Genomic DNA, 22,145 nt, shown 5'->3' with positions numbered 1-22,145 from the left:
ACGACTTGCGTAAATCAAATTTTTTTGTCATCGGTAACTTTAATACAAAACATCGCTCATGGAATAAAACGCAAAGCAATTCCAACGGCAGAATTTTATTTGATGAGTGTCTTCTGGGTATTTCTCAATTCAATACCCTGATAACCCACTTGTTTTTCCTCTTCTAGAAACCCTTATACGATTGATTTGGTCTTAACTAACTGGTTACTTATTTGGGATGTTATTCAGAACTGTCCCAAATACTCACTTTTTCGAGCCGCCCCTGGACAAAACACTCACTATTTGGATTCCATATTTATCTTAGTTTCGAGTCTCTGATTTGATGTGTGCTTCCGCCACTTGTCCACATGTTCCCAGAAATCCCCACCGAAGGAAAATCCCTTCCAGTAATCGCAGCCACGCTCTCACTTCGCACAAGAACTTACCGGGAAAGCAGTCAGTCAGCTCTCGTGTTTGCTTTCCGGTCGCTTGCTTGTTATTTTCCTGGATGTAAAACCAAAGCACGTGGTGGTGGGCGATCTGGAAAAGTATCCTTCTTTGGCCGGGGTGCACACCTACCTTCATACTTCATTTTCTTTTGTTTGCCTTCGCTCTCTCATCGACGAACTCCTCCTCCCCGAGTCCACCGTTTCGTTGATTTGTATGATGTGGTGAGGATCTTGTGTGTATCCTTAGCCCTGGAGGCTTTCTCTCCGTTGGATTCAACAGGACAAACAAACCCACATGCCGTAGGGTTTCGAACTGAGTTCGGTTCAATATCACAAATTACATAACTGCTCGAGTGAGTGGCGAAGAATTGGGAATTGGTCCAGTAGGGGATCCGCAGCCCTAGAACGATGCGGGGGAGGACCTTATTTGCCCTAAAGGTTACAAATCAATGAATAGGAAGACAAAGCAATCAAAGGTCGCGCGCAAACACAGAACGGAAAAATAATTATTTGGTCCAAATAGAAAGAAAATAAACGTCTCTTCCGGACGGTCCATTGTTCAGGATTTTTTTCTGTAGGTTCAAGAAAGCTTCCATGGAGTCTGTGGTTCTGGTTGGTGCTTGAACGGACCAGTATTCCCATTAGTTTATTGTTGCTTTGGATGTTGTTTGCTTCGTTCAGATTACGGATGGAGAGAGGTACAATTCGCTATGCTCGCTAGTGTTTGTCGGTTCAAGTGCGCGGAATTTGTTTGGTTTTATCTCCAAAACAGGATTTTTGCAACAGTTTTTTTTTCTTTCTATTTAATATGTGTATATAGATAGGTATTTTTGATTCTCTAGTTTTGTTATACTTATATTTAGAAAAGTTAGTCTTTATTGCTTTCATTTGTTGACGGGCTGTGGCGCTCACGAACCTAAGACGAGTTCTGGAACGAGAAAAAAAAGATAAAAGTTCTTAGTTATGCTTGTGGAATTGTATTCCTAGGGTCAGTATTTAAATAAATTGCAATGATTAATTTGTTGAAAAGAAAACATGTTCGATTTTATTTTAATAACATACGTTACCGGTTGGTAAACGCTGGGCATGGTGAACCATTAGTACCTCGCGTACCTACAGGACTAATTGATTTCACCGCCTTCAGAAATATGGACATTCTTAGCACCTACTTCCAGCACAGCCTTCCATACCGATACACCTGGAGATCACAACAGCAGACAGAATCACAAGTTGACCACGTTCTGATTGATGGACGTCACGTCTTCGACATTATCGACGTCAGGACCTATCGTAGCGACTCTGATCACCATCTAGTGATGGTTAAACTGCGCCCAAAACTCTCCATCGTTAACGTATGGTACTGACGGCCGCCTCGGTATGACCTAGAGCGGCTTAAGCAACCGGATGTCGCAGCTGCATACGCGCAGCACCTCGAGGCTGCATTACCGGAAGAGGGTGAGCTGGATGAAGCCCCTCTCGAGGATTGCTGGAGAGCAGTGAAAGCAGCCATCAACGATGCAACTGAGAGCAACGTCAGGTAGGTACGTGGGACGGAGTCGACGGAACGATTGGTTCGACGAGGAATGTAGGCAGATTCTAAAGGAGATGAATGCAGCGCGGGTGGTCATGCTACAGCAAGGGACCCGGCAGAACGTGAAACGTTATAGACGGAAACGGCAACAGCAAACTCGCCTCTTTCGGAATAAAACGCCTCCTGGAGGAAACAGAGTGCGAGGAGATGGAACAGCTGTGTCGGTCTCAAGAAACGCGTAAGTTATATCAGAAGCTCAACGCATCCCGCAACGGCTCCGTGCCGCGAGCCAAGATGTGCAGAGATAAGGATGGGAGCATTTTGACGGAGGAGTGTGAGGTGATCGAAGGATGGAAGCAGCACTTCGACGAAAACCTGAATGTCGCTGAAAGCACAGGCAATGAAGGATAGGACAATGGAGGAAATGCCTTCTTCAGTACTGCGGGCGATGGAAACCAGCCAGCCCGCACTTTTAAGGGAAGTTAAGGATGCCATTCACCTGCCCAAGAACAATAAAGCGGCTGGTAAGGATGGTATCGGTAAGGTATCGGAGCTGAACTCATAAAGATGGGCCCGGAGAGGCTGGCCATTTGTCTGCACCGGCTGATAGGCACAATCAAGAAAACAGGAGCAGAAGGAAGGGGTAATATGCCCCATCTATAAGAAAGGCGACAAGTTAATTGTGAGAACTTTCGAGCGATCACCATTCTAAATGCGGCCTATAAATTATTATCCCAGATCAACTTCCGTCGTCTGTCACCTGTAGTAAACGAGTCTAAGGGAAGTTATCAAGCCGGCTTCGTTGATGGCCGATTGACAACGGACCAGATCTTTTCTGTACGGAAATTCCCCTAAAAATGTCGTGATAACCAGATCCCAACGCATCACCTCTTCATCGACTTCATGGCGGCATATGATAGTATAGACAACGTAGTGCTATGGAATACTAAGAACGAGAACAGCTTATCCGGGAAGCTCACGAGACTGATAAGAGTGATGATGTAAGGTGTGATGGTTTTGGGCGAACATTCCAGTTCGTTTGGATCCCGCCGGGGACTACGACAAGGTGATGTACTTTCGTGCCTGTTGTTCAATTTAGCGCTAGAAGATGATATGCGGAGAGCCGAGCTTAACAGCAGGGTACGGTTTTTAGAAGATTCAGTCAATTTGTTTGCTTCGCGGATGATATGGACATTGTCAACCGAAAATTAGAAAAGGTGGCAGACCTATACATCCACCTGAAACGGGTACTTAGGACGATCTTTGGCGGTGTGCAGGAAAACAGTGTGTGGCGGCGAAGGATGAACCACGAGCTCGCCCAATTCTACGGCGAACCCAGTACCCAGATGGTGGCCAAAGCTGGAAGGATACAATGGGCAGGGCATGCTGCAAGAATGGCGGACAAAAGCCTTGTAAAGACTGTGTTTGCTTCAAATCCGGTCGAAACAAAGAGACGTGAAGCGAGCTATATGGATTGACCAGGTGCATTAGGACCTGGAGATCATGGATCGCAGTCTAGGATGGCGAGAGGCGGGATTATGATAAGGATAACGGTAATTGGGGAGAGAGCAGCAGTACGATGAACAATTTAATGGTTTAGAGGCAGAAAACCAGGTCATAGTTATGTTGTACGGCGGACGAGAGCAATGTGTTGACTCCCACGTTTAGTTTGGTTAAAAATGCTATTAAAAGCTTTGGAAGTAGACTAAAGGGGGGTTTTCAAGCAGGCTTTGTGAATGGGTATTCGATAGCTAATCCAATCCAATAGTGTTACGTGTTATGTTTTTCGTCAATTTTAAGGCCGCACACCATACTATCGATCTTGAAGAGCTATTTAAGATTATGGACGCACACGAATTACTCCGAAGCTGATAAGGTCGATTAAGGCTACAAAGCTTTATATGCAATGCTGGGTAAATATATCGGGTGCATTATCGAACTCAATCGGCTGCAAAATGGTGAGTCGATGGAGTCCTCACAAGTTTCTACCACGATTACGAAAGATTACGAACTGATTCAGCAGCAACAATTTTAAGCGCGAAACAACGGACATGAATTGGAACATGGAACGTACTAACCCTAGTCCAGCAGGGTAAACTGGCACAACTCGCCAACGAGACGCGTTGCATAAAGCTCGAGATTCGAGGACTGAGCAAAGTCTGTTGGTCAAACTTTGAAGAACACAGAGTACCATCGGGACAGATTCTGCTTTATTTTGGCCTGCGAGGTGAACACGCACCTCGGCTCCGTGGAGTTAGTTTTCTGCTTAGCGCCCAATCTTACGCTGCGCTTATGAAGTGGGAGTCTATAAATGAGAGAATAATCGTCGCCAGATTTAGAACACGGGTTCTAACCCTTACCATAGTCCAATGTTATGCGCCAACCGATGCTGCCGAGTAAAGAACGTAGAGAACTTTTACGGTCAACTCAATGCTGTCGTGGGTAAAACTCCGAAGGGTGATATCAACATTTACATGGGCGACTTCAATGCGAAGATCGGCTTTACTGACAATCAAATTGACCTCATCTGTTTAGCCGAAAGCGGAAACGGAGCCTTCTGGATGTGCGCAATAAACGTAGCGCTGAAATCGCATCCGACCATCACCATCGGCGAGGTGCCTTCCATCGAGTTTATTTATTTAAAAAGTCAATATCAACCGACTTCAAAAGCCCTAATAATAGAATGGACTAAAATTAAAATTAAAATTAAAAACATTTTAAAACTTAAGTATACTGTTCTGCGAAATGTGACACAAAGCGCCGACGCAAAGTTGACCGAGGTAGGTGAAAATCGAATGATGCAGAAACTCGGTTGAAAACGTGCTGTATTCCACCAATCGCACCGTTCGAACCATAATTAGTTCGATGAAGCGGCATTCTCATCATAACACTCTTACGCAGGGCTCGCGGTTGTACGTTTATATTGATCTGCTGTAGTATATAGCTCCAGTCTATTCGGCCTTGCAAGATGTCAGCAACCAGGAGAGCTCTTGACGTATCCCTAAGAACTCGAAGCAGCTCCACACCAATCAGCCGGCAACGATCCTCATAACTTGGCAGACGGAACGGGTTACTCCAAGGAAGTTTGCGTAAGGCGAATCGAAGAAACCGTCATTGGACCGATTCAACTATTTTAACGCCATTGTTATAATATGGATTCCAAACGGGAGAACAATATTCCAGACTCGAGCGCACCAACGATCCATAAAGAGATTTCAGGCAATGAACCTCTAGGCATTGCGCGGATTATTCGACAGGAGGAAAGAGTCGGACGTCGATTTAACACACACCAACTGACACAGTTAAAAGGTCCTTCGTCGAAGAACTGGAGACTCGTGCTCCAAATATTTCGAAAGGTGGAAGCGTAGAAGAGCAATGGACTGCCATCAAGAATGCCTTCATCACGACCAGCGAAAATAATCGGGGTGAGCTACGCACTTGGAGAAAACAGTGGATCACCGATGAAACATGGAAGAAGATAGGGGAGCGGAGAGAAGCCAAAGCCGGAGCAGGCGAAAACCAGAGGAGCCAAGGCACTTACCCGTCAACTTTACTTCTTCTTCTTCTTTCTGGCGTTACGTCCCAACTGAGACAGAGCTTGCTCTCAGCTTAGTGTTCCTATGAACACTTCCACAGTTATTAACTGAGAGCTTTCTGTGCCAAATGACCATTTTTGTATGTGTATATCGTGTGGCATGTACGAAGATAATTTATGCCCTGGGAAGTCGAGAAAATTTTCTTTACGAAAAGATCCTCGACCAGTGGGATTCGAACCCACTACCCTCAGCTTGGTCTTGCTGAATAGCTGCGCGTTTACCGCTACGGCTCTCTGGGCCCCTGGATCAACTATACACGGTTCTCGAAAGGGAAGTAAAGCGCTCAGGTAGATGAGACAAACAAGCGTGGGCGGACTCCTTTGCTGAAGAAAAAGACAATTTACACCGTCTTCAGCCAAAGGCTGCACAGACTGAACAATCACGAACATTAGGCAACGGACAACACGAAACACCCAGTAGCCCAGTGATGAATTTTCCATTTGACGAAAAGTTTTCACCGACTGGAGCGGGAATCGAACCCACGCTTCGTCGCACACAATACGCCTAAACGACTGACGCCGCTAAACGCACGGCCACGATGCCCATAAAAGAAGATGAAGAAAGAAGATGAGAAAGCCGCAGCAACCGGTGACATTCGTCTCCTCCACGATATCTCACGACGCCTTAGCGGGGCAGAGATGAATTCGACGAGTCCCGTGAAAGACACGACTGCATAGCTAAATCACTGGTTTGAGCACTTCGAACAAGTTTTTCAAGTACCAAACCGGCAACCAACACCTCATCCGTATGATCCGCCTTGGGTTCAGCGTATTAGTCGCGTCAACACCGAAGCTCCATCACTGCAGGATTCAAAGTATGTAATCTAACAAAGCCCCTGGGGTCGATCGCATATCAGCCGAGATGCTCAAAGCAGATCCCGCAATATACGCTCATCTGCTGCATCAACTATATTTAGGTCACCGCGAATTTTCCGGGCGACTGGATGCAAGGCGTGTAAGTGAAGGTACCGTAAACGGGGTATCTTTGATAATGCGGGTAACTTTGATAGTGGGTAACCCACCACATACTAAACGAAATATCATAATTTCTGTTAATCGGTTAAGCGAAACGAATGCAAAACTGAAGAATATTAGTATGACACTCCATATAAGAGCTGTTTTCATTTGAATCGAGACCATTTAAGGCTTTTACACGAATATTAAAAATTGACACAATTTTAGCATTTTTGAAACGATTACAAACAATCTGTTGTACGATCACTATTTGATGTACTTCTGAATAGTTGGCCACTTATATTTGGCAGCCTAGTTACCATAGAACTTGAATACGGTCTCAAATCTCTTAGCGAAAAGCATTTTCACAAACTGGGACCATTTTTGTAATCTAAGTCAGAAATTTCCATATAACGTTAAACGCCTATGCAATGCCCTACAAATGTTCGTAATTCATTCAATTTTGTTCGATGCATACTCCATTATCAAAGTTACCCCAAAACAGAAAACCGACTTTCGATTATATGAAAAATTATATATCCATTCAAAATAAATCTTTTGGCAATCTATCAACAGCAATCGATAGGTAGGATGCCAGTACTTGTTTTAAAAATATAAATTATAATTCTTTGAAACAGCATGCATAAATATTCAAGTTTTCTTCGAAAAAACTAGCAAAGTTACCCCGTTTTACGGTACTCAAGAAGGATACAGTGAGGTGTATGCGAGAATTGGTGGCGTCATAGGTTAGCTGGAAAAAAATTATGTCGCGTGAAATAACAAGACTTCGTTTATAGATTAATGTTCCATGAATCACTGTTAAAACTGCTTCAGCAATTAACTTTCTCTAACTCCTTAGATTTCGCTTACTGTGATCGATCTTATATCAATACATATATATATTCAATTTAAATTGACACAGTTATCTCTGTTGTCCCAGCAAGTATCTCTTTTGTCGCTTTCTTTACAATATAAAATTCGGTTTATGATAAATATGTATGAAACACTTTCAAAACTTTCAATTTTGCACATTTTTGCTGAAGGCACCAAAGAGCTATCTCGATTATTTTTCAAGTTATGGACAATTTTCGTTTAAAAACATATTATTTTAAAAATTTTGTCAATTTATTCGAACAAAAAACATCCTCACAGTTTTTTCACCATAAATAAGGCAAGAGATAATCTTTCTAATAGCGACAAAAGATTGAAAATCTGTTAGCGCCTTTCGGAGATATCGGTATTTGAAAACAACCATTTTTTCGAAGAAAATTTCTGATAACTCGGTAACCATAAGAGATAGAATAGTAGTTTCTTCGAAAAAACTTGCGCAATCAAAAGTTCTAAAAGTGTTCGGAATAAAGTTTTTGCGAGAAAATATCATATAAAAAGTTATCAAGAAAATACTGATTTTTCAGTTGATAATAAATCTTCGAGCTGTTTAGTAGATTTTTCAGTACCGCCCTAACATTTTTGTTAAAAACAAATCATAACTCGCGAACCATAAGAGATAGACATTTGGGTTCTTCGGCAAAATTGCTCCAAATCGGTTGTTCTAAAAAATTGCAGAACATTGTGTAGGCCTAAATGCGTCAGCAAAAAAGTTTATGTGCTGATCTCGTAAACCATGTTGGCCACCCTGATTTCACATCACGGTAATAAATGTCTGAATATAAAAATGCTGAAGACACCATATAGAGGGATTAGGGGCATAATGAACACCCGGGGCGAAATGGACACCCCCTCAATCTCTGAGAGTATGCATACTTCATTAAAAGTTCATACACTGCATGAAATCTGTATTGCTTTTGAAATGTTTGACGGTAAAAAAGTGTATATTTTGCTTCAATTGTCCTTCCAAATTTGACTTCAAGTTTTTCTCTGCTTCAAATTGGCATATAAGCAAGGCAGTGGGAGAATCTAATTTTTGAGCAAAATAAAGAACCCTAAATGGTTCTTTTTAGCTCTTATGATAGAGGGAGAGCCCTTTCACACAGCGGAACGACTGACAGACATTAACTATTCTGGAATAATTAAATTTATTCAAGTGTTCATTTTGCCTTTTTACCAGCCTTGTTTCGGACCTAATTTTGTATCTCACTTTTCTGGCATATGATATGCTTTTTATTACCATGAATAAATGTAGCACGTCGTACTAATATCAAACTTAAAAACTAGCCGGGAGTTAATTGCAAAATAGGTCATTGTATGGCCTTAAAAAAGTATTTGCTTAATGTGTCCATTATGCCCCGAATCCCCCTATCTAAAATGAACGATCTAGGCGCAATCATTTTTGTCTTCCTAGATATGGCTTTTGGACCTATGTGCATTGGGCTTACGGGCCAAAAAGTTAAGAAGCTTGTTCTCCATAGAGGACCCATATCTCGGGCCGTCGGCCCTAATCGTCAAGGAGATCCCCCTCTCGGCCATCTAAGGTGGCCATGCCACGGTCGGCCGATTGCGCGTAAGAGGGAAGACACATTATCCACCTAGTCCAACAATGCCCGCTGTCCCATCAACCGACCGGAGAATCCGTCCGTACATCCGCCCGCTTCGTCATTCCAGCGAGAGTTCCGGCCGCACAGCAGGATTGGTAGCGGTATGTACCGGTATGATAAGAAGTAGGCAAAATTAAACAAATTTACACATACTTGCACAATACAGAACAACACTCACACGCCACAAAAGGGAATTTTTATAATAAATGCACAAGTAAAGTGAGAGTTCCCGTGTTTGTTTTTTTTTTGTATTCGTGAAAAGCCCTGAGATTGCCGGAGAGTCTATTGCGTCGTGAGTTGGCCTGGCATTGTATACATTCCCCGCTTAGTTTCAGGTCTCTCTAGCCTCCTGTTCTACATTGCATCGGCCGTGAATGGAGACGAAGCCTTCTTGATTTACGGGGGAGACGGCGAGTGGACCATGAATTGCGGCTAATCAGCTTAAAAGTTTGAACAGTTCTAAGTTCGTTTCCAATTGTAATGTACGCCATCAATTCATTGGCATGATCCGCCAAGAGTTTGGCACAACGGCGTTTTGTCCGACCCCTTCCAAGTCGTAACTGGAGAGGTACATGTATGAACTTGATAGAAGTAATTGATTGTGATCCAAACGTTGGTATCTATGACGAACCATTACAATCGAGCACCTAAACGGCATAAAATTGCCTGATGTTGTTGCTCTATTAGCATTACAACACTCTTAAATGCAGAGTAAGCTAGAAAAACGTTGAAAGCTTTCAACATCTTGGTAGTCAGAGAACAGTCAATGGCTGCAGTAGTCTCAAAGTGGTAGAATTTTGATGTAACATGTTTCAAAACAAATCTACTTTGTAATGGTCAATTTAGTTTTGACAAAATATTATCAAAATGAGCTCACGTAGACAACAATCGCATCACTTACCTTGAACATGAAATGTTGACCCTGTGCTTCCTGCGGGGAGCTACCACTCTGGTAGCCTGGACTAGGTGATTCGGCATTTTCCGGAACGGGCGTAATGTTGGCGTAGTTGGCCGAACAGGACAGCAGTCCCCGCAGTTGGGACGGCGTTCCCGGATGCTTCTGCGCCGTCGATTCACTACCGGGCTGCGTCAGTGCCAGGATCGATCGGTCTATGTTTTGGTACTCTTTGCCGGAACGGGGTCGCAGCGTCGACGTTGCCTGACGGATGTGTCTGAGATTGGGGAAATATGTGTTTTATTGTAAAAATGCATTGGAAGTGTTAGGAGACAAGAATTCCAACTCACCTCATTCCTTCGGGCGCATCCGATGAGCTGTGACTGGACAGCGACAACGTTTCAATGTAATCGGACATGTCGGAAGTGCCACTGCTGGTGCTTCGGGAATCGATATACGGAGCCGTAGTTGCAGCCATAATGTCAGGACTACCGTACGTTTTGGTCTTTGGTGGACAGATTGGGACCTCCGCCTCAGCGGATGTGCTTTTCTCTGGGACGCGAATCTTCTGGAACTGGAATGATAACTCTCGAAGTGGATCAAACGATTTCGACCGCCGTGGAAGCGAAGAATGAACGCAGTTCTGCTGAGGCAGTACGTGTCGCTGATGCCTGCGTGCGGACATGGCCGTCGTGAGAGGAAGTTCAAACTCCGTGAAATCTGTGCCCCGTTGTCGAAGAGATCCAGTTGAAACACCCGAATCATTGGAGCTCGAACTGTCGCGGTTCTGTGCCTTGCACGGTACACTTTCGGATCGTCGGATGTACACAGACTGAGAGTTTTGACTAGGATTGGTGGAAGCGGAGATCTCATCTTCCGTTTCGATGGGAGCAGACTTTTCGCAACAGGCTGGCTCGGAACATGGTTCCGCTTCTCGATGGACACAAGGTGAGGATGATCGTCGAACTTCGATATTGCAAGTTGGTGTTGAAGGCTTTCGTAGAGTTTCCGTACTGGGAGAAGCGGTTCCACTGAGAGGGCTTTCTGCTTCGTCAGCTTCGTCTAGGAAACGGGATGATTCGGCGGAAGCGGATCGTTTTCTTGGAGACAACCTCTTATCACATGGAAGTAGATCACTATGATCTAACAATTGTTTGCGAGTATACGGACTGGTGGTTGCTTTGAGCATGGCACTTCCCGGAATACGCGATTCATCATCTATTCGCTTGCGACTTCTATCCACTGCTGGACCACAAAGACTTGGATTACTTGCGGATTTTTCACCGATTATTCTGTTCATTCGTTGTTTCAGAAGATCCGATTTGAATGGGAGGGGTGGTGCAGTGGGAGATGCTGGTGGAGGATCCGTTTCGGTGGATGATATTGGGACCGCTGGAGACATGGGTATGTAACCAGGAAATTTGGATTTGATTTTTGCAGGTTCCATCATCATATAGTTTTCTTGCTTATCATTTGCTGGAGGGTCTACTTTTATTGCGTCGGGTTCCGGTGTTTTTACGCTTAGATGACCACATTTATGGCAAATTTTCTGTTCTTCTTCAAAGTCGTGCAAGGCGAGACCAGCTCTTTGAAGCACTTCTTTTGAGTTTTCATAATTTTCAAGAGATTTTTCAAACTCAAGATTGGCATAATTTGCTTTCTGTTCTTCTGGAAGGACTTCAACATCTTCGTAGTTCTCATTTGAGGACAGTTTCCGATCTTTCAGACTTACGGCATTCTCATTACCGCATTCACATGCTCCTTCCAATCTCCGTCGGATCTTCTTGGTCATGTCAACCGTTGCGTAGATGGCATGCTCCGAACTCGCGTCTACTACTGGCATTTTACCTTCACCGCTAAGTTTAACCTTATTGATCTGTATACCCGTATTCTCTATCCCACTCCCTCGTTTGCATAATGGTAATGAGATCCAGTTGTCAGCCCATGACATAACTCGATTGCAGGTACAGTCCACTCGTGGGCCTTCCAATTCCGTCTCCACTTTAGCTGCAGATTGATTTTCATTGCCATTTAAACAGCCGCAGACTGCCTTACCCAACGAAAGGGGCGTATCGTAGTTGCCATAGCTACCAACGTCGCTTTTACCACTGCTGATCGCCTCTTTGGACAGGTACTCTTGTATTTTCTTAGGTGTATCATAGTTTTCCGACGTATTTTCACTGTCGTCGATGGCAACAGGGGTTTTTGGTATGTCATAGTTTTCATAAGGTCCTACGTGACTATTCGCATGGGGAGACTTGCAGGTCATCATGGCAGAATGGAGGGGAGCTGTTATGTGTAGAGGGATTTCTTTGGGTTTCGGAGGCCGACCCGGAGGACAACATTGACACGGTGAAGTAGGACGATTGTGCATACAGGTAAATTGCGTAGCCGGAACCTTCTCGTACCACGACTCGGGTCCTGGCTGACTTGGAGCGCAGGTTTGTCTGGGTATAGAATATTCCGAGTTATTACTGCTACCATGGGAACAAAGGGACATTCTATCTAATGCTGGTGTTTTCGAAATGTGAGATTGATTGATGTGATTATTGTGTTCAGTCATCGTGTGCCACGCCGGAGTTGGCGCCACTGCTCCAGGGGTTCCGGTTACCGTCGAGCTTCGAGACATTGATGGGGCTCCTAATTTCGAGATACAACTCATGCAGCGCTCCAAATTGGCCACGGTACTCCTAGGTTAAGGATTTCGGGAGTGAATATCTCAAAACATGTCGGAGTTATGTGATAGTAACTTACCTTGGGAATGAGTCCATGTCGTTGATACTGTCGTGCCCTTCAGACACTGAAGCCGTATCTCCACAACCATAGTTACTGTCCAGATCTCGGGACTCCGTCGACGGCCAGTACGGCGTTCGACAAGCACAGTTCGAGTTCTCGATATGAACCGTGCAGATCTCATCGTTGTAGTTTGTGCAGCGTGATTCTGCACCTTTGCGTGGGCTGTCCAGAGCTGTTTAACAAAATTAACGGCATGTTGAAATCATGTTTATAATGTGACAATTTGACATTGAAATAATACCTGCTAACTTTTTAGCGGCCGCACGCTTCTTACTAGCTAGTTTACCCTGTGATGCAAGTTTTAGCGTGTGTGTGATTTCTTCGCCAAGGTCAGTCACGAAAACGTACAGACCTTCACCCTTCCCACAGCTCGAGCCACCCTCAAAGCAAAATCGATTGTCAACTACCCCGTATCGCCTGTGGAAATTTGAAAACCATTAGCATACTTCTGAGACTCTGTACGAGATCTGTTGTACCTTAGATGTTGAATGTTCCACATGCCAGTTAGCCGAGGTGGAACACCCGTCGTCAGGCAAAACCGATGATCCTGGATGTGCATTCGTGCTGGTCCCGTCGCCAGTTTGGCCTTTGGTGGCGCCGACGAGACCAGCACCAGATATTGCAAGTCGTCACCCAAGTTGTTGGATATCTTGACCTGTTTGTGAACAAACGTAAGATATCGAGGATTCAGAGTGGGATCAACCTATGGGAGAATCATAGGAGTAACTCATCTCTTACCTGCCACTGTATCAGTCTTTCTCTGGTGTCAAAAGCGAGCACTACTATCACGTCCTGACAGATTATTGCTATCGTGTTGGATTCCTTGTCCAGGGTGAAACCAGATTCGACGCCCAGGAAGTGCTGCAACGAGAGGGAAGCCTTGGTCGTTCCATTTTTGTAACGATCTTTGGAGTCGCGGTAGAGCTGCAGGTGAAGACAATCTGTGAGCGAACGAGAAAAAGGAGGAAACTGCTGTAAGTTTCTGTTGTTTTCGGTAAATGACGGATCAAAGTAAAATTCTTCATATTTCCTCTATATTACATTATAAAAGATAAGTAAGGTATTCATTGCTTGAGGCACTCCCCTGTTATGCAAACGCAGCATTTTTACAATAGCGCTTGCATTCAGTTGGGTTACAGAAATTTAAGTAGATTTTTGCAAACACAATCAGTATGCTGTCGGATCCCCTGTTCTGGGCTAGGCCAGTTATCGGTCGAGGTTCGTTATCGCATGTTGTATTTAAGTTGAAGAACTTAATACAGCTAACTCTGTAAACCATGTGTAGATGCAGAGGTTTCCTTGTTCTCAAGTTGTTTAACTAACAGTCCTTTTTTTGCTTATTGTTGAGATGAAAGGAAATGTCACTGACAGATACCAACGAAAATTTGATCTGTTTACAAAATCCCGCACTATCATTCATAACAGCTTGTCAACCAGCGTCATTTGCGCCAGACGAAGATTGATATCTTTTCGGTGACCAATGGTTCAATTGTTTCATTTTCGTCAACAACTTTTGTTCATAAACAATAGATTTGCGCGATAGAAAAAAATGTCCACTTCATTCTCTTCAACAAGCAGCTATTTTTCATCGTGCATTTCCCGTCACAAGCTAACAATGAGATCGATCAACCAGCCCCCCATAATTTTACTTCCCGTGGATGGGCCACTAGCTGAAGGCACGCATGTCATAAATCATCTTAGCCCCGGAAGCTTCATCTTTATAGGGAGAGAGAGAGAGAGGTCCTATTCATTCACAAGGGCTGACAGCCGCCGGGTAGCGTGAAAAGCGACGGGCGTTCAGACAAAACTCTTCAAAGTTTTTACTCCAACATGGCCCGGGAGACAAAAACAAAACGCTCGCCGCCCTTATGTGAAAATAATCGCTGCAAAAATATCGTCCTCGCAAAAAAAAAACAAGCGGGGAGAAATCATCTATCATCATTTATGTGCGGAAATGCAAAAAATTGACGTGACTGAGTGCACCAGAAGCAGGGTGTATTTTTCACACTTTTCACATGGCTAAGCAACGGCGGGCGGGCAAGCGAAGGCGAATATCTAGATCCCGGAGTGCACTTTTTGCTAGTGTTTCAGCTTTTTAGATAAATCCCATGCGTTGTCGTCGTCCTGTGTTCATTGATGGCATCTTGGGCTAACCAATTCTTTTATAACTCTCACACATACTTCCTCTTCCTGTGTTCGCTTCGGCTAGTTGGGAGGTTGGGACGCATGAACGTAGCTGGGGTTTCCATCAGGGGAGCATTTACTTCAAAAGATTATTCGCGAATTTTACTCAAAACGATCACTATAAACAACTTCTGCACCCTTTTTTCAAGAAACATTAAAATAAGATGGACATCATACCTCTCTTTTCTTCCACAATGAGCAAGGTGGAATCCAAAACGGGGTTTGGTTCTAATTGTTGGCTGAGTAATGAATTTGGAAATTTCCATATTGGAGCAAGTATAAAGATTTAATTGGCAGAATTCCTATGGATTGTCAGCCTAACCAGGTATCAAAACAGCATAAAAGTGTTTCATGTAGGATTTCGTCTACTTCGTCGTAAACGCTATTATTTGTCGTATAAAACTTAAACAAACTGCAACATTGAATCATTTTTCGAGTGCAATTTAGTGAATGCTGTGGTTCGTACACTTGTACACCAAAGATGCAATAAAACCACTGTAATTCGATAAATAACATCAGTTCAATTATTACTTTGCACAGGTTTGTACTTTTCACTGAAATAGCATGGACGTATACGAACCAAGCGAAACCTGATTAGCAAACGACTGAGCCGCACCACAATACAATTCAAATTTGTTCCCGCTCCCTGTGAGGCTAATTTCACCAGGCATTTATTTATAGCATGGAAACCTTCGTACATCTTCTCTGAGAGATTTCATTCCAGTCACACGCCGTAAAACTTCTATAATTTATGAAATTTTAAGAAATTTCCTGAGCAACCGCATATAATTGAGAACGCAAACAAAGTTTTTCATTCGTCTGGACTGAGAAAAAAGAACTTGTGCGCATCTATGTGTGCGTGATGTTCGGCGTATAAAATGGTTCCTTCGATTATAGTGTTTTCACTGCAATGTGAGCACGATAAAAAGAAACAAGGTATTATATTCCGAAAAATGACACTTGGAAGTGACGTCATTCCTATCTCAATCTCGAACGAGTACAAGAGAAAGCAAAGCCTGCTCTCTTTTACTATCCTTCTAGCCCCATGCTTGGCGATAGGAATGACGACACATGTTTTGATTGAAAATCGTTTGTTTACACGTGGTAATAGCCTACCTTGTTGTGTATACCGTGCAATGTGAGTAGCTGTAATGAATGTTGGGTCAAAAGTTATTGTGCTTATATGTTTATTTCTAATATTCGATCAATAATTATTATAATCTTGTTACATAATGCGAAAGTCGTCTTGGGAAAGAATTGTTTGATTTTTCCAGAATTTGGTTTTTTATTTTTCATACGGATGATTTGGATTCTTCAAGGAGTGTTTTCACTTAATTTAGATTTAATACTTAAGAGACACAATGCATGAGTTCTAGAGTTTTATATTATTATTTGGTGCAAAGATTCCTCCTCAAACTACTCCTTTGATTGCTACTTTTTCCTTGATACCATTTTTTCATTCAAATTTAAGATTTCTTTCAAATTTTATCTAACTTTACTTTACTACTTTGCAAGATGAAGATGAAGATGTTTTCTTACACATTAGTTTTTTTTTCATAATCTTCAATGATTTTTATCCAAATCTCTTCCATCGATTTCATTTTTGAAGATTTTTTTTGGAGATTTTCCAATGAAATCCAAACAATGATTTTATCAAACGTTCTTCTAGAGATATTTCTGAGGAACTCTGAAAATTACTCTTGGTATTTCCTACAGAAATTCTTCATTGCTTGCTTTCTAGAATTATTTAAAAATGAACAAAAATAAGTACAACAGAAAATAAAAAACTAAAATGCCTACAAAGATTCACATAAGAATTTTTCTATGGATTTCTTAAGAAACTCCACCAAAAAAAGAAACAATAAATTCCGTAGGAGCTTATCATGGAATTTTGTCAAGCATAATTTGAAAAGTAACTCCTGAACTGCATCCAGAGATTTCTATACAAATTTACCCAAGAAAGCATCAAAAATGCATCAAAGTGCTTCTTAATGATTTTTTTTCTAGAAACTATCCCAATATTCTTACAGGAACTCCTCCAAGGATTTTTTGTTAATATCCTCTAAAAAACTTGTAAATAAAAAAAATATGTTGAGATATTTCCTTTGAATTCTTCAAATAATAGTTTAGTGTTCTAAGAGATATTCATGGATAAATGGTAGTAAAACCTGAAGTAAGCATTTGATGGAGTCCTGAAAAGTTCTCTGAAATTATTTCTAAAGCATCTTTGGAAGAATTTCTGTTTCAATATTTGAAGGAATTCTGAGAAAAATCATAAGGCTTTTCTCTATGAAATTCACAGGATATATTCCTAGACAAGCCAATACCGTGTACCCCAGCTAATTTGAACGGTACCTCATGCAAACCATCGGGGTTCATTTTTAATTTGAACTTCTAGTCATCCTACGAGCAACAGAAAATCTTACTTCTGGTTACTCTTTTGGCTGTTTTATTTTGATTCTTTGTTCCGTTTCGCAGAGTTCCTTTCCACTTTACTGTCTTTCATGATCAGAATGACGTTTGAACCATTTTTAATCTGAACAATGTGCAAATTAGCGTGGCACAAATTAAAAAGTGTTCAGATTAAATGTGGTCAAACCAACGGGGGTACCCGGTACAATATGTTTTAGGTGTAATTTCCGTAGGAAATCATATTATATAGTGGTTTCCTATTTGGCCATATGTGAAATTTTATTAACAATCACATTTTAAATCTTTTTGAATGTTTTAACATCAAGATTAAGATCAATCTTACTATTACTATTACAACACATACAAATTTTCAAAATGAGAAGATAGTCAAGTAATCACGTATGGCGAAATAGGGAACCATTATGACCATAACTGGTACCCCCACACTATATCACTTAAGATATAGGTAAAATAAGTAAAATTACTGTAAGAATCTGTAAAAGAGCTCTTGGACGAGCTCTCAGAGGTATATCTGATTTTTTTTACTTTGTTTAAGGTTATACACTCCAACCTTTTTTTACGACCGAAATTTAGATTAACGATCGTTTTCATAAATGACCAACATCTTAAAAAAAATCATAACAAATGGTCATAATCAGGCTTGGGAACTGTGACCACAATTTACCACAGTTTTCAAATGCTTCTAAAAAATTCAAGACACATTTTAATTTAATTCTGTTGAGTGTACGAGGTTAGACTTTTGATAAACTATCAGCAGCATATTGAGAAAAAATATAAAACTCAAAATTATATGCCTATAATGTAGCTAATCAATAGTCTATCAACATATACGGAAAATATTTTAAATAACTATTGTTGTTAATTTTATATAAGCATTTGAAATTTCACTCCCTATACCTCGCTGGGTAAAATCCCTTAAACTTTTCCCAGATGGCAGCACCGTACCTTTGTCCACTCGAATACCACCTAACGTTGGGCTGCCAACTGTTCACACACTGCTTGAATGTTTTTGTCTCTCCACTATGATCGTTTTCGGGCAGTCATTCCGAGGTGAATGATTGAAAAAAAAGTTAAATAATTCAATCGCTAATATTTCGCTGGTGTTTTCAACTAATTGAATTCTATAAGCTCTAACAGCAAGAACACAATCATTCCGTTGCGATAAATATAAACAAATTCAGTTTCATGCTATAGTTTCATGCTGCCTTTATCGAGCAAAAATTCAAAAACCCTGGAAACCGCAAAGTCAACCCGAATGTTTGAAAAACGTTGGGAAGAAGAAGATTACAGCACAGATAAACAGACGTAACACTAAGAACAAATCTCGATCAAAATCATAGTCACGAGGACATGTACGCCCAATGCTAAAACCGGTGTGTTTGGCCGACAGACCAACAGATGGCGGTAGCGTGTAAACGTCAAACACGAACAAAAACGATGCGAGCGCTGCGGGTGGCGGATTGGCCACCTACCATATTTTTGAATCGACCGTTAAAAAGGTGGTCGATGGACAATGATGAGAGTGTGACGTCTGTTTGTCTGTGATGTAAATGTAGAGGCGGTAAATGTTTGCTACAGTACTTCACCCCCCCCATGATGTTCAGCAAAACTGTTCAGTAGATTAAGGCTAAGTAGCCCGTCATTCGTTTTTTTTTTCATTTTCAGCTTCAAAGTGATAAAACTCAATCTTGAAAGTTTATATACTGCTTCGCGACTAAAAATGGGTAAACCAACATGCAAAGTTCGATTTTTGACCAACTTCGCCGCGTCGCGAGTCGCTTCGCTATAGAGCGCATGACTTGAAAAAGTATCACTGTACGCGCTAACATGCATAAAGTATGCTGATACTTTTTCAGCTGTGTCAGTGCTAAACCAACTTTCTTTGATTCAAAATCGTGAGATAAATTAGCAACAATCATCAATGACGTGTACAAATTTCAATGACGGTCTACTTCGCCTTAAGGACTAATATGCGGTGGTCATTGCAATGCGGTATTCTGCCACCAGCCGGCACTAGTAGGCATCGAAGTTTTGTTTTTTTCTTATATCTCAGGAGCCTGCTTACTTAAAGAGATGGCGTCTTCGGCAAAGTTGATCAGCTGATCAGTGCTATCATTAAAAAAACAATGGGATTTGAAATTTAGCCAGCCGGCAGCGCTAGTTAGCATGAAACTTTTGTTTCACGGTTATCTCAGGATTTTGACCACTCAAAAAAGATGGCGTCTTCGGCAAAGTTTTTCAATAGCTAAATGACTATCATTGTTTGAGGCCATGAAATTCTAGATTTTACCACCAGGTGGTGCTTATGAACAAGAAAATTTTGTTTTATGAATATTATAGAATCCTGATGGCGTCTTTGGCGAAATTGTTTAGCAGCTCAAGCACTATCATTATAAAAACCATGAAACGCCATCCTTCTAAGTAGTCAGGATCCTGACATAACCGCACTAAAGTTTCATGCACACTAGCGTTGCCTGGTGGCTAAATTTAGAATATCATGGCTTTAACAACAAAAGCGCTTGTGCTACTGAACAACTTTGCCGAAGACGCCACCATTCTAAGTGGTCAGGATCCTGGGATATCCACAAAACAATTGTTTCAAAATCTTGAATCAGTTGAATAGAATAATGGTAGCCTTGAGCTACTGAGCAGCTTTGTCGAAGACGCCATCTCTTTAAGTAGGCAGGCTCCTGAGATATAAGAACAAAACAAAACTTCGGCTGGTGGCAGAATCACGCATTGCAATGACAACCGCATGTTAGTCCTTACGGCGAAGTAGGCCGTCATTGAAAGTGGTCAGGATCCTGAGATATCCGCAAAACAATAGTTTTATGCTCACTAGCACTGCCTGGTTGCGGAATTTCACTTGATTAGTGTTGCCATCAACGACAAAATTTTGAACCCTTCATGAAAAACTGCCCGATCATTAGATTACAACAGAGTTGTTACTGATTTTGTTATTCAGTTAGCGCGTTTTTCCCAACAAAATATGTTATAGTTTTGGCTGGTTAGCAGTTAAAATAACAAAATTTAGGGATCGTCCATGAATGATGTAGCATTTTAGGGAAGACTCCCCCCTCTTCCCCTTCTATGGTTTTGTGACGATCCATGTATTAGGTATAGGAAAATCGGCTACGATGGGGGACGGGGGCAGGTCCGTCCCACTCGGGCTCAGATTGGGTACCACTTCTAGTACTGCATTTGGTCCCTCGGTAGTGCAAAAGGTACCCAAGTTTGACAGATCGCAGTACACTTTTCACGGCATTCTAGATTACCTTATGAGCCATAATATTTTGGGAAAGTGCAAGGGACATGGAGGTCTTTAATTTGTCTTTGGACGGGGGTGTCAAAAATTGGCTAAAATATGCTACGTCATTTATGGATGCTGCCTTATAACACAATTTCCTCTATACTAAACAAAATTGAAACAAAATATGTTATAATTTAAACAAACATGAAACTTATTAGCATTGGCATTAAGCATTTTGCACAAATTCGCAAGCAAATCGAATAAAAGTAAACAACAAGACTACACAAGACATCTTCATGTATAATCTCCGATAAAAAACACATCTATCACTTCGAAAAACATGTTTCTACAGAACATTTGCACGTGGCCTAGCACCGCCGAATTTAATTTTCACCAGCGGAATTCTTAAACAAAATTGAAACTTATTATGTGTAAAATCAAACAAAAATATAACTCATTTTATTATTTTCCATAACTAAGTTGTAACAAAATTTGTCATACTCAATTACTTCATTTTTTTTTATAAAAAATTGTGCTTTAATTATGATTTAAATTGAAACAAATTTGAAACAGCCTATGTCATTATGACTGATTTTATTTTGACTGTGTTATAATGTCCTCCATCAACTCAAAGTGCTTCTAACAAAAATTAAACAAAATTTGTTATTTGTAACAAAACTCGATATAATTGTGCTACAATTTTGTTGTAATCCACTGGTCGGGTGGATTACAGTTGAATAGTGTTTCTATGTTGATAAGCATTCTTTTTTTTCTACTCTGCTCAAGTTTTATTATATTGATCTCTTCTTAATTCTTCTTAAACAGTGTTGCCAGCCACATGAACATTTGTGCTTTGGCCGACTGTACTGCCGTTATACGCATAATTGTCCCATGTTCTAAAATATGCAATCGAGAAAAACGCGTTTAAAGATTTTAACACATTGCAACATTCGTATTGACCAGGTTTGTGGTAAATTTAATTAATATCTTTACAATAGTATAAAGAATAGCGTGTTCATTTGAGTCAAGAGTTTTTATTAAAGGAATAAAGAAAATTTAGCTACGAATTTCAATGTGGGACTGTTATGCCTAGAAATACGGGGTTTTTGGTGAATTTCTACGCATAACAGTCCCGCTGATAGTTGTGACCAATTACGTGCTAAGCATACTGCTGTAGATGACCGTTCTTACGTACCGAATGTAGAGGACGTATACCCTTAAGACTATGTTAAGGCACCTAATGAAGGCTCAAGTGACATGTACCAAATGGAGCCACGTGTGAAGAAGTGAAGAAATACGATTTCATAGCTTGGGATGGAAAGTAAAGTTTTGTGTATTTGTGATAATGAGAAAATGTTTTATTATAGTGAAAGAAAGAGTGGATGAGTATGGTAGAGAGTTTATAAGATGTAATAAATTCCTATATCGACTCTTTCAGCTGCAGGCTTGACAGAAACTCATCTGCAAATTCAACGTTGTTATGCGGAGTACATATTTAACCCAAAATTCACTACACAAATCTTCACACGATTTGACATTTATTTAAACATAGTTTGCAAAATCAAATTTGATACATCGCAAATT

At 41.3% G+C, this 22,145-nt stretch overlaps 1 protein-coding gene across 5 annotated transcripts in view; it reads right to left on the bottom strand.

Annotated features, from left to right (window-relative positions):
• Window positions 1-1,085: 1,085 nt before the first annotated feature.
• The window catches only part of LOC5578483, a 389,689-nt gene continuing 368,629 nt past the window's right edge, over window positions 1,086-22,145 (bottom strand). For all 5 annotated transcript variants that reach the window (XM_021849424.1, XM_021849425.1, XM_021849427.1 and 2 more), the window contains exons 4-10: window positions 13,433-13,635; window positions 13,171-13,349; window positions 12,936-13,111; window positions 12,653-12,866; window positions 10,249-12,588; window positions 9,905-10,175; window positions 1,086-1,356 (exon numbers count right to left, since the gene is read on the bottom strand). In XM_021849424.1, coding sequence (XP_021705116.1) covers window positions 1,345-1,356; window positions 9,905-10,175; window positions 10,249-12,588; window positions 12,653-12,866; window positions 12,936-13,111; window positions 13,171-13,349; window positions 13,433-13,635 — 3,395 coding nt within the window. In that variant the 3' untranslated portion in view covers window positions 1,086-1,344. The remainder of the gene's footprint in view (window positions 1,357-9,904; window positions 10,176-10,248; window positions 12,589-12,652; window positions 12,867-12,935; window positions 13,112-13,170; window positions 13,350-13,432; window positions 13,636-22,145) is intronic.

This window comes from Aedes aegypti, chromosome 3 (assembly GCF_002204515.2).
Source record: "Aedes aegypti strain LVP_AGWG chromosome 3, AaegL5.0 Primary Assembly, whole genome shotgun sequence".
NCBI classification, from domain to species: Eukaryota; Metazoa; Arthropoda; class Insecta; order Diptera; family Culicidae; genus Aedes; species Aedes aegypti.
Note: the sequence above shows the minus strand (reverse complement) of the source record. Positions and strands in the feature narration are given on the sequence as shown.